The 16,247-nt window shown below is 39.2% G+C and overlaps 1 protein-coding gene across 2 annotated transcripts; it reads left to right on the top strand.

The window, feature by feature from the left end:
• The first annotated feature begins 796 nt into the window (after positions 1 to 796).
• Positions 797 to 14,470, top strand: LOC589308 (MIT domain-containing protein 1). Of its 2 annotated transcripts, XM_030980274.1 has the most exons (7): positions 797 to 875; positions 7,509 to 7,681; positions 8,403 to 8,504; positions 8,962 to 9,185; positions 9,877 to 9,986; positions 10,780 to 10,940; positions 14,048 to 14,470. In XM_030980274.1, exons 2-6 carry the CDS (start codon positions 7,540 to 7,542, stop codon positions 10,931 to 10,933), a joined length of 732 nt encoding a protein of 243 aa, XP_030836134.1. In that variant the 5' UTR covers positions 797 to 875; positions 7,509 to 7,539; the 3' UTR covers positions 10,934 to 10,940; positions 14,048 to 14,470. The 2 variants fall into 2 exon arrangements, with proteins under 2 accessions (XP_030836134.1, XP_030836133.1); XM_030980273.1 differs by lacking the exon at positions 14,048 to 14,470 and having other exon boundaries at positions 10,780 to 11,214.
• The last annotated feature ends 1,777 nt before the right edge of the window (positions 14,471 to 16,247 follow it).

Genomic DNA, 16,247 nt, shown 5'->3' with positions numbered 1-16,247 from the left:
AAGACAAATCACGCTTTCACTATATTAGTTAATGAGAGCATTAAAATCGTCATATCCTAGCATGTAATATCTTAGAAAGTTCTCATCTGTGATGTTTCCGGTCAACACACAATCTTCTTCTAACTCGTATATTGGCACGAAGTTGGTTCTGGGCAAAAAATATTGCCGCGGCTGCCGCCATTATATCACCACGAAAGATACAACAACCCCCTACCCGTTGTAAATATTGTTGTAAATACCATGCAAGATAAGATAAGATAAAAGATACAACAACTTTCAGAATACCAATTATCTCGACATAATATTATCTCCCGTGCGCATATGCAAATGAGGATTAAATACCACTTATTAATAATGCGCACAATTACAAGCGCACCAAAGTATGAGCGCAGGCGCGGCCAATAAGATGAGAGAAAAGATACAACAAAAGATAACACAAAAGTTACAACAATGTTCAGAATACCAAATTTATCTTATCTTCAAAGATACAACAATATTAGAGATAACACAGGGTTCAGAATACAACCCTTGGGCCCCCTCTACTGGCAAAAACACAGGTAAAAACATGTTAATTTTACCCGTTTTTTTTTGTTAAAAAAAAAAGAAGAACTAGGACGGCCCCTTCCCCGGTTTGTTTGTGTGCTCAAATGGGAGGGGGGGGGGGTGGGTGTTGAGTTTAAAAAAAAACTGCTCACTACCCCCCCCCCCCCCCCCCCCCCCCCCCCCCTGAGTAAGTATTTTAGCGTCAACCACAAATATATTCAATCTTACCAGTTACATGGAGGAACGAGTTTTATCTTGCTCGAATTTTGGCTTGACGAGATTTAATTTAGGAAATGGGACATTTTGCATAGCTTCAGCTTTCTGTACTTCCGGTAAGCAAACATGCCCCCTAAATCGTTATATATCTGCATATTTTACTCCTGTAATGCTCTAATGTAGATATATATGTCTTACATAATATCAAATCCAACGTAATTATTTGAATACGTTCTTATCAGATGAGCAAATGGTTTATTTTGAAAGAGTTAATATTCCAAGCAGTCCCACATACTAAGAACCATGCACTGATGCAGTGTTTTTGTTTTGAATGTTATGATTGGTTTCGTATACGATATAGGCCTACTGGATTCAGGCCTACTAGATCTAGGTCTACCTAGGCATAGATTTCTAGTAGTATTCTTAGATTCTAATGCACAGTGGGTTTTTTTTTTACTGGGGGGGGGGGGGGGGGTAGTGTTTCATTTGTGGTCGCTAGTGCTAGAACTAAGAAGAAGCCAAGCCCAATTCCAAGAGGGACATGATCTACATTAGGCTTTAGTGAAACGGATTAGAGGAGAGGTGAGAGAGAGAGAGAGAGAGAGAGAGAGAGAGAGAGAGAGAGAGAGAGAGAAGAAAAAATACAGTAAGAGAGAGAGAGGGGAGATATATAGAGACAGATTCATAACTAACATACGAAGAAGAAGAGAAAAGAGGTGGGAATAGATAGAGAGGGAAGGAGGAGAGGACAAGAAATTAAGTAGGAATCAATTGAATTTGGGAATAAGGAACGGCAGCACTGTTGTTATGATGACCTCCATTTTAACTGGTGGGTGAGGTTATATAAATCTTCTCTTCTTCTTCTTCAAAATAATCTGCCATTCTGCCTCCTTCACTGCTGAAGATTCTTGCAGATGTGTGCGAGTGCATGTGTGTGGCGACATGTTTATAAAAATGTAATCTATGATTATGAAAGAAGATATCATATATTATAGTTATAGGCCTATATAATAATATAATACCCTACATTTTTAAAGCATTGATAATATAGCTGGAATTGATTCACTGTTCACCATTGTAGTGACTTGACCTTTGGAGAACTTTGCATTTGTAAATATTATTGTCTTGTCTTTATTGTGTGGCTTGAAGTCTAGCCTTTTATTCCATTGTCACTCATTTCTTTAGTGACACCTGTTGCATTACTAGAGTGCCACAAATACTTACTCTGGCAAGCACATTCCATACCCTATGGGTTGGGATGTGCAACCACCTAATGTACTGGTATAGCTTATACTGTACAGGAACATTACACTTGCTTGCTTTATTTGCCACACCTATTTTGATCACTTCTCCTGAGCTGTTCATATAGAGCACACGTATTCTAGAGAGTCTATCTACAGCAAAGCTAATTCAGCTTCATCTTAATTCTTGTCCTATTTCTTCGCTTGTTTCTCTACTCGGTTCTGAGGCCTTATTACTTTATAGAGATTATAAGTTTCTTCTTCTTTACTTAATTCGCGAAGAAGCGTCATTACTTTGTACATGGTCTTACATATTCTTTCTACGGGTGCTGTGCAATATTTGAACTACTACTTGTGATATAATATATGTTCCAAGTATCTGTACTCAACAGGTGTTTCTACGAGACAAGGTAGGAAAGAAATCTATTTCTATTTCTTTTATTTAGGTGATTTAATTCCCTAAACTGGTGACCCCGACGTGATCCAGATTTTTTTTTCTTCTGTTGATCTAATCTACCTTGTCATCGTCATTATCATGCCTGATACTGATAGCAATGTATTACCTAGTGAGGCTTCTGAGCCATCCCCTCAAGTCTCATATGTTAGTTTAAAGCTTCCACCATTTTGGGCACATGATCCTGATATTTGGTTTGCTCAGGTTGAGGCTCAGTTTCAAACTAGAGGTGTCTCAGTTGAGTCTACAAAGTTTGCTTATGTTGTCGCCTCATTACAACCAGAGGTAGCTCTAGAGGTGCGCGATATTTTAATTGCCCCTCCCCAAACAGAGCCGTACAAGATACTAAAAGCAGCACTGGTTAAGCGAACTTCTGTCTCTGAGCAAAAGCGTCTGAACAAATTGCTGACGAGTGAAGAGTTAGGCGATAGGTCGCCCTCCCAACTCCTTAGGAGAATGCAACAATTATTAGGCTCTAATACTTTGGAAACTAGTATACTTAAGCAATTATTTTTGCAACGCCTGCCAACCAATGTACAGTTGATTCTCGCTTCCACAAGCGATGATGTCAGCTTGGTTGCGCTAGCGGCATTAGCCGACAAAATTGTTGAAGTTGCTGGTCCGCCTACTATTTCTCATGTCTTACCTAAAGAAGTGCCAGCGCAGACTTACGCTTGCGCTACTCCCAATGACTCTGGTGAAGTACATCGACTTTCTACCCAGGTTGCTCAACTGGCTGCTCAGGTGCAAGCCTTGACTTGTTCTATACAGGAGGACCGCAGAAGTCGCAGTCGACAGCGAGGCCCGAAGAATTCCGGCCCTCGCCAATCAGTTTCCCGTAGCCCGAGTCGGCATCAACAACATGCTGGGGCTGAATGTTGGTACCACTGGAAGCATGGCAAACGAGCCCAGAAGTGCATAAGTCCTTGTTCATACTCAGCAGGACAAAGCCGCCCTGGATATGTCCAGGGAAACGGGCCCGCCAAGGAATAGCGGCGACTAATTCACTTGGCACCATTCAACCCAGTCGCCTTTTCTTTGTTCATGATAAACAATCAGGCACGCGTTTTCTTGTTGATACTGGGGCGGAAGTTAGTATTTTCCCTCATTCCATGTTAGGAAAATCGGCAATGGTAAGTGCAACAAATATCCAACTTCAAGCTGTTAACAAATCACCCATTAAGACTTTTGGCCAGAGATCTTTCACTCTTGATCTTGGGTTGCGGCGAGTTTTTCGTTGGATTTTTGTTGTCACGGACATACCTACACCTATCTTGGGAGCCGATTTCCTTGATAACTATGGACTATTAGTCGACATCAAACATCGACGGCTGATAGACACCACCACCACTCTTACAGTACAGGGAGTCGGTACATACACAGGCATCATTAGCCCGGTGTATGTCAAGCAAGATACTTCGGAGCGTTTCCACTCCCTTCTTCGTGAGTATCCTGACATCACCCGGCCAGTGTACAAGCACTCAGAAGTCAAGCATACAACCACCCACCATATCCAAACTCGAGGCCCACCTGCTTCAGCTCGCCCTCGTCGGCTTGCTCCAGATCGGCAGCAGATTGCCAAGGCAGAGTTTGAACACATGCTTGAACTCGGCATTATCAGACAATCTGATAGCAACTGGTCAAGTCCCTTGCACATGGTTCCGAAGAAGACACCAGGGGACTGGCGACCTTGTGGAGATTATCGCATGCTTAATGCTCGTACTGTTCCTGATAGATACCCTATTCCTCATTTGCAAGATTTCTCTGCGTCACTTAGTGGCAAGACAATCTTTTCCAAGATTGATCTCATCAGGGCATATCATCAGATCCCAGTCGAGCCTAGCGATATCCACAAGACAGCTATAACCACCCCTTTTGGATTATTCGAGTTTGTTAGGATGCCGTTTGGCCTTCGCAATGCAGCTCAGACATTCCAAAGATTGATGGATGATGTCACTCGCGGTCTTCCTTTCGTCTATGTTTATCTAGACGATATTCTTGTAGCTAGTACTACCAAAGACGAACACGAGACACATCTCCGTTTACTCTTTGACCGCCTGCAAGAGTATGGAATCATTCTCAACCCCGCTAAGTGTCAGTTTGGAGTACCTTTACTGTCCTTTCTAGGGCATAAAGTTGACTCGGAAGGAATACAGCCACTTAGTGACAAGGTGAAGATCATCCGTGATTTTCCGATACCTACATCACTTACCAAACTACGAGAGTTCCTCGGGCTGATCAATTTCTACAGACGGTTCATTCCGCGGTGTGCAGAAGTACTCCAGCCTCTCACGGATCTGTTGAAAAATAGATTGAAGAAGAACCAACCAATCACCCTAGGTGAACAAGAACTTTCTGCTTTCAATCAGGCTAAAGATCAGTTAGCTAACGCTGCCGTTTTAGTTCATCCTAGAATTGATGTTCCTCTATGCCTGTTGGTTGATGCATCTGATGTGGGAGTTGGGGGAACTATCCAGCAGCTGGTAGATGGTATTTGGCAACCGTTGGCTTTCTTTTCTAAGAGACTACAGCCTGCCGAGACTAAGTACAGCACTTTCGGTCGGGAACTGTTAGCAGCCTACCTCGGTGTAAAGCACTTTCGACATCTACTTGAAGGTCGCACATTTACCATCTACACGGATCACAAACCTCTCACCCATGCTTTGAATTCAAAGCCTGACCGACACTCACCTCGTGAAATCCGCCAGCTTGATTTCATATCCCAATACACATCTGAGATACACCACATAGCAGGAAGGGAGAACACAGCAGCAGATGCTCTCTCCCGTCTGTGTATCGACAGAGTTGATTCATCCTCGGTCATAGATTTTGCAGCCATTGCGAAAGATCAAGAGGATGATAGTGAAGTACAGGACTCCTCGCTTCAGCTCAAGTCTATATCGCTTCCTGGTTCTCTTACTACCATGCTATGTGATGTTTCGACAGGTGTTGCTAGACCCCTTGTTCCAGTCAAACACAGACGAGCTATTTTTGACGCCCTCCACGGACTATCCCATCCTGGGATCAGGGCCACTCAAAAGCTCATCACGGAACGTTTCGTTTGGCCTGGTATTAATCATGATATCAGGAAATGGGCCAGAACATGTCTTGAATGCCAGAGATGCAAGGTGCATAAACACACAAAAGTTCCACTTGGCACTTTTACCTCACCTGATGCGCGTTTCTCTCATGTGCACATCGATCTTGTAGGCCCACTTCCTACTTCAGAGGGTAACACGTACCTTCTTACTTGTGTGGATCGTTACACCAGATGGCCAGAAGCTATACCTATCCCAGATATCACTGCGGATACTGTAGCACGTACTTTTGTGGCCAGATGGGTAGCGGTGTTTGGTGCTCCAACTACTCTTACTACAGACAGGGGTAGACAATTTGAGTCAGCACTCTTCCTTGCTCTCACTAATCTTCTTGGCACTAAACGCATTCGCACAACAGCATACCATCCAGCAGCCAATGGGCTTGTTGAGCGTTTTCACAGGCAACTCAAAGCCTCTCTCAAGGCGCATAACACAGTCCGTTGGACTGAGGTCCTTCCCTTGGTATTGCTGGGTATACGTACAGCTATCAAGTCTGATCTGGGATGTTCCGCAGCAGAACTCGTTTTTGGTACTACGGTCATGCTACCGGCCCAATTTGTGTCTCCTTCACAGACTGACTCTGCTGGCGATCCAGCTAATTACGCCCACAGACTGAAGAGACTGATGCGTGAATTACATCCCACCCCTACTCGCAAACAACGAGCTACCCCTACACAGGTACACCCAGAGTTGCATTCCTCATCCCACGTCTTTTTGAGGGTTGATGCAGTCAAGGGGCCCCTTCAACCTCCTTACAGGGGGCCTTTTCGAGTCCTTCAACGCTCTGACAAGTTTTTTACCATTGATTACAATGGTAAACGTGAAACTGTCAGTGTTGAGAGACTTAAACCAGCTTTCATGGAGCAAGATCTCCCTGCTCAATCTAAGAAGGGTCAAGATCCACCTATCCAAGTCCCTCGGCAATCCAACTCCGCAGACTTAGCACTGGATCCTGCTCCGTTAGCACTGGATCCTGCTCCGTTAGCACTGGATCCTGCTCCGTTAGCACTGGATCCTGCACTGAAGCAGAACACTCCTGAGATTCGAAAGACCAGGTCTGGTCGTCAAGTTAGATGGCCAGTGAGGTTCGTGGATTTTTTCGAAGTCGGGTGAAGCATATTAACCTTACTGTGTTTCAACAGTATTACCATATTTTCGTATTTTCAAGTCAACATGCATGTAGGTCTATATTTCCTCATCGATTTGTTGCTACTTTTCATTCGACAACAAATCTAGAGGGGAGCTACTGTAGTGACTTGACCTTTGGAGAACTTTGCATTTGTAAATATTATTGTCTTGTCTTTATTGTGTGGCTTGAAGTCTAGCCTTTTATTCCATTGTCACTCATTTCTTTAGTGACACCTGTTGCATTACTAGAGTGCCACAAATACTTACTCTGGCAAGCACATTCCATACCCTATGGGTTGGGATGTGCAACCACCTAATGTACTGGTATAGCTTATACTGTACAGGAACATTACACTTGCTTGCTTTATTTGCCACACCTATTTTGATCACTTCTCCTGAGCTGTTCATATAGAGCACACGTATTCTAGAGAGTCTATCTACAGCAAAGCTAATTCAGCTTCATCTTAATTCTTGTCCTATTTCTTCGCTTGTTTCTCTACTCGGTTCTGAGGCCTTATTACTTTATAGAGATTATAAGTTTCTTCTTCTTTACTTAATTCGCGAAGAAGCGTCATTACTTTGTACATGGTCTTACATATTCTTTCTACGGGTGCTGTGCAATATTTGAACTACTACTTGTGATATAATATATGTTCCAAGTATCTGTACTCAACAGGTGTTTCTACGAGACAAGGTAGGAAAGAAATCTATTTCTATTTCTTTTATTTAGGTGATTTAATTCCCTAAACCATAATATATTTCTATAATATGCATCTAATACTATATAGGTAATATTATTTTGTACCTATAAACTTGTTGCTTTTGCAGGCTGCATTGACATTGTACAGAACAATGAAAGATGAGTTCAGCTCTGAGTGGAGTAGAAGCTTCTGCCATAGGTCTCCTCAAGAGGGCGGTAGAGCAGGATGGTAAAGGCAAGGCACAAGAAGCGTTAGTCTGCTATAAAGAAGGAATTAAACTTCTTATGGAAGTCATGAGAGGTTAGTATGAAATTCATTCTTTGGATTTATTTCGTATATTTAGTATTTCAGATGTATCACTGTTTAGCTCTGGCTAACATAGAATAAATAAATAACTAAACGTAATGAAATTAAAATGGAACCTTGTAGACAGATATTGGAAGTTTTCAATGCTTTTTAATGGGTTGATCACCTGGCTTCTGTTCAACATTATATGATTCAAGAATTTGTATGTGTTAAATTTGCTATTACGTAGTACACACAAGCACATGTATATTAATTATTTTTTTCTCTCTATGAAATCTCACTAAAGTTATATCTTGTGACGTAGTGTTTGAAACACCTATTTGAAATATTGTACTATTTAAAACAATATTAAACAAAGATAGCTTAAGAAAATATCACATGAAATATCTGGAACGAAGATCCTCCACTTTTTACTTCTTTCAATCTGTTATCATTTCCAAATCCACCTCCACCCCACCCTGCCTTTCCCTGCCTCCCTCCCTTACCACCCTCCCTCCCATGATCACTCTCTGTTAGTTGACTTACAAGATTACAGGAAGAGCTCTATAATAGGGATCATCATCATACAACACTTGTGTCATTGTTTACTTTCAATCAACCTTCTCATTTAAAGCTTGAAAAATGAAATACTAGAAGTCTAAAAGCCTTTGTTTATTTCATGTATCAGTCTGTATATATCCAAGTTACACCATAGTTATCTTTTTAATACCTGTAGAGACGACAGACCAGATCAGGAAGCAGGCTTTTAGACAGAAAATTGAGCAGTATATGGAGAGAGCTGAAAAGCTTAAAAACCATGTAGATTCTCAGATTGAAGGTGAGGCATATTTCATAATTTGAACTATTTATAATACATCTTCAAAGGATAGTTCCTCAATGGGTTTTACAGTATTTGTCAACATCATTGAATTCAGAAAAGAATTCTTTACCAAGCATTACCAAAAACTAAAACCGTTGTCAAGGTTTCATAAAAATATATTAACAATGTTATTTCTACTGTGATTTTATTAACAAGTATGCTGCAAGTGTATTTCACCACAACATGACCTCTGACATTCTTAATATTATTTACCTTCTTCAAAGAACAAGAATTTAAAACAAAAGTAACCAGTCTGCTCTTATTGATTTTGGCCAAGGTACAGTTGTAATGATCTTTAAAGTGTACCCTATGTGTTTTGCATACCGGTATTCAAGCACCATCAGCTGTGATTGTTAGAACAAGTACCAGTATTGCATGTTCTTAACTTCTTATAATACTGTTTCTTTTCATTTAGCTGGCAAATATCACCAGGCGATTCAGATCACCAATGATTCAACTGGTCACAGCTATCGTTCCATGTTTACACCTTATCTTGATGAATTGGTTACTGAGGTTCACATTGAAGATCCTTACATCCGCAGCAATCATCAGATATATAACCTTCTCAGATTCTGTGAACTTCTTGTAATGTCTGTCGCACCTGTCAAAAGGATCCATCTGTTAACAGGCAGAGATGAGGTATGTCTGCTTGCTTTTAATTTGGAAGTTGTACCCTGAAAATAAATTTCAATTTCAAGTTCAAGTTCAAAGTAATCCACATCCATTTGTCATGTTTCTGCAATAGTGAGATATTTGTCACCCCAATTCTAAACAGATATTTCAATTTTTCTTTTTGTTTAAAAATGGAGGGGTAAACAAGGGAGTGCTTATAGTCAACAATCTGAATACCGGTATGTGTAAACAAATGTTTTTGTAACCGTCTGCTGAGAGCCAGAAGGGTGATTAGTCATTACTCTCACACAGTGTTAATGTTCCTCTGGCTCTAAGCACATGGTATCATAAATTGTACATATTTCTGTATAAGATATGATGGGAAAAAAATGAATCTTAAAAAAGAAAATTGTCACATGTATTGAAAATGTGCATTTAATGTAACATGTTATTCTTCATAGTGTATTACCATTAAAGCCCCACTGCACTACTTGCGCCCTTTATGTAACAAACACTAAGTACCGAATCGGTGACCATTGGTCCCCCATGAGCCGCTTTTTCTTATGTTGATTGAGAGCTGATTTAATAAGGTAACCACCTATTGGTGTCCTTGGTGGGAGGTGTAATCCCTCCTGGCCAAACTAGTTCAGAGTGGCTTTAATTATGAAATGCCTAAACTATAGAAATAAAACGCATAGAATATATTTCTTTTTACCAGAACGTACATCTACAGCACAATAAGCTTGGTGAGTTGCAAAGAAGTCTTGCTGAGCATAGTGTAGAGATGATAGTCTCATATTCAGACACACTTCATGATAGAGTGGTCAGGTAAGAAGCTGTTATTCATGAAGGTTTTGTTTTTGAATGGCTAGCTATTAAAGGTATTGTTTCCTAAAGAACTAGCTATTGAAGGTGTTGTTTACTAAATGGCTAGCTACTGAAGGTTTTGTTTCCTAAAGAGCTAGCTATTGAAGGTATTGTTTACTAAATGGCTAGCTACTGAATGTTTTGTTACTGAATGGCTATAGCTACTGAATGTATTGTTTACCAAATGGCTTGCTACTGAAGGTATTGTTTACTAAATGGCTAGCTATGGAAGGTTTTGTTTCCTAAAGAGCTAGCTATTGAAGGTTTTGTTTTTGAATGGCTTGCTACGGAATGTTTTGTTACTGAGTGGCTAGCTACTGAATGTATTGTTTACTAAATGGCTAGCTACTGAAGGTATTGTTTACTAAAAGGCTAGCTACTGAAGGTATTATTTACTAAATGGCTAACTCCTGAAGATATTATTTACCAAATGGCTTGCTGATATGTGTCACTAAATGCAACATAATTTCAATTTCGTGATATTTGTTTTAGTTTTTGCTTTCGTTTATTGTTATTTATATTTGACAGGATCAGAAGTAGGTGTATTCTTGTTTAAATTTGATTGAGTGTGTAACATTTATAATTGTATAATTATATATTTATAATAGTGCTGTTCTACATAAGTATATATATATATATATATATATATATATATATATATATATATATATACTAGATATATGATGTGAAATACTACTGTATCTCTGCTTACATACATGTATGTATCTCACTTTCTCATCTCACACTCTCGCAGGTTTAATAATGGTTGGATCATCAAGATTGGACGAGGTTTAGATTATTTCAAGAGGACCGGTCAGTATAGCATCGGATTCTGTGATATGGATCTAAGACGATGTCATGAAACTACAGTAGATGTCTTCCATAGCAAGCATACAAAAGACGGATGACATAAGGGTAAAGGATCAGAACAAATATTAAAATATAGATTACAAAGGAATGGTCTGTAAAGAGCCAGAAGGGCACTCACTCTGTGGTACGGGATATGAACTAATGCCCTTTTAGCTCTCATCATAGCAGGCATACTAAAGATACGTGACACCCAAAATGGTTGTCTGATACTTAAAGGGATCGTTTACCAATGTTAAATCTCGGCCCTACGTGTCATCAGTGTCTGTGGTATGGTGTAATATTGAAGCCCTAAAATAATCACGCTTCAAAATGATCAAGAAGTGCCTCAAAAAAGTAAAAATCTTTGAGTGACCGGTTTTACCATACTCGTTTTCCCCAATAGACTGTAGTGTTATGAAAACCGTTCAGCGAACGGTTTTCAAAATTTGTAATTCCAATCATAAATATCTTGATAATCAGGCAGGCGATCGGCTTGTAAAAGTCATGGATTTCCTGACTGACCTAAAGGTTCATAATTATCATTACAGCATGAGCTAAATCCAGGATTTTGTTTCAGAATCTGAGACAAAGTTACAGGATCCCTTTAAGAGCCTAAAGGCGTTGGCTCGCTCTCATTCATTGATCTTCCCTCTCATGGGATGGAGCACCCTAACACTGAGCAAAGGCTGATGTCCATAGGGGTCCACTCTGTGTGAATGGAGATGATTAAACACCTGCTGGCTCACAGCAGATGTCGTATCAAGTATCCGAATGATAGATGACACGGAGTAAGAGGGAGCTATTTATGCAATGACTTCATGGTCAACGTAATGATGATGATGGATGATCTTGTGGAGCAACTCGGCTGGCCCTCAGGGTCAATGATAAATGAGACTATTAGGATATATCTAATTGGTCTGACCATGTCAAATATATATCTAAAACTATTTCATGCAGTGTTGGGGTTCTGTCTAAATTGAAATATTACCTACCATTACACATTTCATTCATACTGTATACCGGGTAATACTATGTTGCTACCATTTATAACATATAACATACTGTACTGTGATATGGGCGAATTTCCAAATGTCTAAACGATTCAATTCTAAGATATCAAAAAAGGTGAAACGTATTTGTACTGGTTTTCACTATATAGATCACAGCGCCCCCTTGTTTTTTAAATTGAATACCCTCAAAATTTAAGATATTAACTTTTTACAGACTACACTCTTTATGTTTCATCATTACCATGGCCAATTGTCTCCAGTTCTAACTACCCTTTCTATAGACAAACAAAGATGTACATTCTTATCCATCAAATGTTCATAGTCGCCCGAACATATAGAATTCCATGCCTTTGGATCAAATGAATATTCACTCAGAGTTTGCTTTCAAAGTAGCAGTGAAAAAATGTTGTTCTCTTAATATACTGTTTAATCATGAATGTTTATGGCTGCTTTTATTAGCATGAAATGTGCAATCATCTGTAACTCTTCTCACTTCAACCCCCCCTCCCTCTATATCTTCCTCTCTCCCCCCCCCCCTCCTCCCCCCCCCCCTCTCTCTCTCTCTCTCTCTCTCTCTCTCTCTCTCTCTCTCTACCTATCATTCTTCTCTTCTCTTTGATATACCTTTGAATCACTAGGAACCCCCTATTTCATGTATTTTGCTTTAATTTATACATGTACATGTACTTAATTGTCAGGGCCCACAAGGCATAAAGCTTTGCCTTTTTTTGAGCCATGGCCAGTTCTGTTTGAAGAAAAAAAAATATTTACATGTTTGTTTGAATGTATACTGATTTTATTATGTACCGGTATTCAGAACTGAAAAATAAAATAAAAACATTAGAATGAAAGATAATTAATTCTTAATGAAAGTAGTGAACTGATATACAAAAATCTAATAAAGACAAATAATTTATGTTAAGTAGTTAGACCATATAGTCCATTTCAAATGAGAAGATGATAAAACTTCAGGATCCAATAAAACCACTAAGCCATATGATTAATAAGAAAGCTAGGCAACCCTGCATCATCTACCGAGCTACTGAAATCACGTATACAGAGTTGATGCCTTACTAGCTTCCAACAGAGGATATTATGATTAATATATTGTTATAGAATCAGTGAGTTGTCATAGTGGTTTGTTTTTTTGGTATTAGATGTGAAGGTCATGGGGTCAAGCCATGGCACAATGAAGCAAATGATTTAGTGTCATTGTCTCCATGCGTAAAACAAAGTTCATATTCAGAGTCAGAAGATGAGCCACAGAACCTCTTTTGTTTTCAAAGAAGGTTGTACACAAGTGACCTATGTAACACAGCCTATTCCAATAGTGGATTTGTCACATGAGAGGATCAACTAGAATGTTGTTGTTTAAAGGATCAAGTAGATTATGTTGAATTATGTAGGAATTGCACGATATAAACAACTCTATGTACCAGTACTATACATTTTCTATCCATCATTTTGTACATATATATGTCCCAAAATAATAGTAGGAACATTTTTTGAAGAATCAAGTAGACCATGTTGATTTATGTACGAGTTGCACGATATAAACAACTCTATGTACCAGTACTATACATTTTCTAACCATCATTTTGTACATATATATGTCCCCAAATACTAGTAAGAACATTCTGTGAGATTTCACATGATTTTGTTGATATGAGAACATATACGGTACAGCTTTCTTTTGGAAGATTGTACACTTGTGTAACCTAACAAGGACATTCCTGTGGTGGTACAGTCAAACCTGTCTATAGCGACCGCCCAAGGGAAACACAAAAAGTGGCCTTTTTAGGCAGGTTCCTTTAGTACATGATTCAATGAGAAACCATTTTCAAGGAAAACACAAAAAGTGGTCTTTGTAGACAGGTGGTCTTTGTAGACAGGTTCCTTTAGTACATGATTCAATGAGAAACCATTTTCAAGGGAAACAACAAATGTGGCCTGTGTAGACAGGTGGTCTTTGTAGACAGGTGGTCACTAAAGCAGGTTTGACTGTATTCTGAAAACTAATCTTCACCAGTAAGGGCAATGTTACTTGTCATCTAAGTTAGGCAAGTTGCTGGTTAATTTCTGCGCATAGCTGGCTGCGGATGTGCTAGTTTTAAAGAGACATCAATCATAATAATAATAATAATAATAATTTTGTTTACCCAAGGAGGCCTCATCAGAAGCAGAGCTGTCCTTCCTGAGGGCCCTGCAATTGCCAGGTACCCATATACACCAGGATGGAGAGTGGTAAATGTGGATTATGTCTTGCCAAAAGACGTCGGTGCCGGGCTGAGATTCGAACCCTCAACCCTTATGACCCGGTCACATATAGACGACGCACTTACCGGTGCATTGAAAATCTGAAAAAAGTTGTGAGCCTGACTTTTGTCAGGATTTGGGAGAACCTAGCGAGCTGACACTGAATGCATAGCGTGTTGCTAGCGCGCTTCGCGTATACAGGGCGTGTGCTCTGTGTATGTCCGGCGTTGGTCTATCGCTGATCTAGCGTGCTCCGCGCATGTCTGGCGTCCTTTTGGTGTTTACATTCATGCGTAAAATCCCGACGCACACAGCGAATGACGACAAATGCATAGCGTTGGTCCAGCGTTGGTCCAGCGCGCTCGACGAACGAGTAACAAATGATGACGCACACCTAGCGAACGACAACGCACTGGCCAAAATTGCAAATTTCCAATGCGCTGACCGTGCGTCCCCATGCGTGCCCTATGTGTGACCGGGCCTTTAGATTGAGAGTCAAGTTAATGAACAACTATACCAAGATCAAGCACCAGTACATGTTTATTATGTGCAATTTCAATTTAATTCAATAAACATACCTCGTAGTTTTACTAACATAAAGATAATACAGTTTTCAGACTACCACCCCCCCCCTGTTTATTTGTATCATTTTCATAATGGATACCATCATATACTACTGCCATTTTTCTTTTTAAATTGTATAAATATTATTTGCACCTTGGCGCTGTATAGTTATTGGTATTTATTTAAATTCCACATTGCAGCCCAAGGGCTTAATAATGTTGAGTATACTACTAATATGATGAAGAGAAAGAGAGAGAGGGAGAGAGAGAGAGAGAGAGAGAGAGAGAGAGAGGGGGGGGGGAGGGGGTGGGGGGAGGGGGGAGGGAGAAACGAGACAGAAAGGAGAGAACAAGAAACAAAAATATAGAGGCAGATCCAACCATTATTAAACCTGTGAGAGTGTGGGGTGAGGGAGTGAGATACATACATGTAAGGAGAGATACAGTAGTATTTCACATCATATATCTAGTATATAGTAGGAAGCAGAGATTATAAATTGCATAATAAACTGAGTGGATTGATTAACTAAATAATCAACTGTTTCGTCCCTCGGCACAACAGATGATTACACCTTTATAATCTGCAATAATAATAATAATAATAATAATAGCTTGTTCTTATACAGCGCTTTTCAGGACCGAAGGCCCTCTCAAAGCACTGAAAATACTGAAAATATAAGAAGAGTGACATATTTGTGGATTAAGGTGTCACAAACCTGTACATGTATGTAGAATAGTTATTGTAATAGATTCTGATTTGAAGTATCCTAAAAAATCAAATCCATGTGCCATGTATTAAGATGTTATTTGTACTGAAAGAAATTATGTAATTTTAGAAATCATTTGTACAGATTATTTATTTTTATGCAAGTATTGAGATCAGTAAAATAAATTTATTGCAAAATCTTAAATGTTGAATTATGATTTCCTATTTTATGTGTCCTTTATAGTAGTCTACTATTATTGCTTATGTTGTTGCTATGGTTTTTGTATTGCTATTTGATATAAATTCAAGGAATCTCTGACCAAAAAGTTCTTCAAAAGTGACAAAAACATACAGTACCCCCCGGTAGCTGCTTGAAGGGCTGGCCAGACTTCACTGATAATGAATATAGAATACATGTATTTTCAATTAAAGGTTTATCCTACTACATGTACATACTGTAGGATGTACCTATAATGAAAAATCTTGTTATTGTTATCATTATTGGTGAGGTCTGACCTACTATTAAAGGGACTTAGTAACATTGTTCAAATGAGAGAAAATGGTGCTACGGAAGTGACTTCAATTAAAGAGAATCTGGAAATTTGAGTGAAAACAGACCATTAGGATTATAAAAAAAAAAGAAAGTTGTATTGCCTTTTAGGTGCCAAAACATAGGTCATTCAATTGGAAATCTTTTTTCTCTTTTTTTTTTACTTTGTCTTTTTTCCTACCTCTTTGGGCTGATATTTCTCAGTTTTGAATGCTTTAATATTTGTTTTGGTCTAAAAAACAATAAAAAAAGGATGCCTCATTAATGATAAAAATTGTGAAAAACCGA

Source organism: Strongylocentrotus purpuratus, unplaced genomic scaffold, assembly GCF_000002235.5.
Source record: "Strongylocentrotus purpuratus isolate Spur 01 unplaced genomic scaffold, Spur_5.0 spur5_scaffold_11, whole genome shotgun sequence".
NCBI lineage: Eukaryota > Metazoa > Echinodermata > Echinoidea > Camarodonta > Strongylocentrotidae > Strongylocentrotus > Strongylocentrotus purpuratus.
This window is presented reverse-complemented; position numbering and strand designations above follow the sequence as displayed.

What these genes read in the sequence shown, in the direction of transcription:
- LOC589308 (XM_030980274.1), top strand. Translation starts at nt 7,540, where the DNA reads ATGAGTTCAGCTCTGAGTGGAGTAGAAGCTTCTGCCATAGGTCTCCTC. An exon ending in TGTAGATTCTCAGATTGAAG is followed by an intron (nt 8,505 to 8,961) that starts GTGAGGCATATT and finishes CTTTTCATTTAG; the next exon opens with CTGGCAAATATCACCAGGCG. An exon ending in CTTCATGATAGAGTGGTCAG is followed by an intron (nt 9,987 to 10,779) that starts GTAAGAAGCTGT and finishes ACACTCTCGCAG; the next exon opens with GTTTAATAATGGTTGGATCA.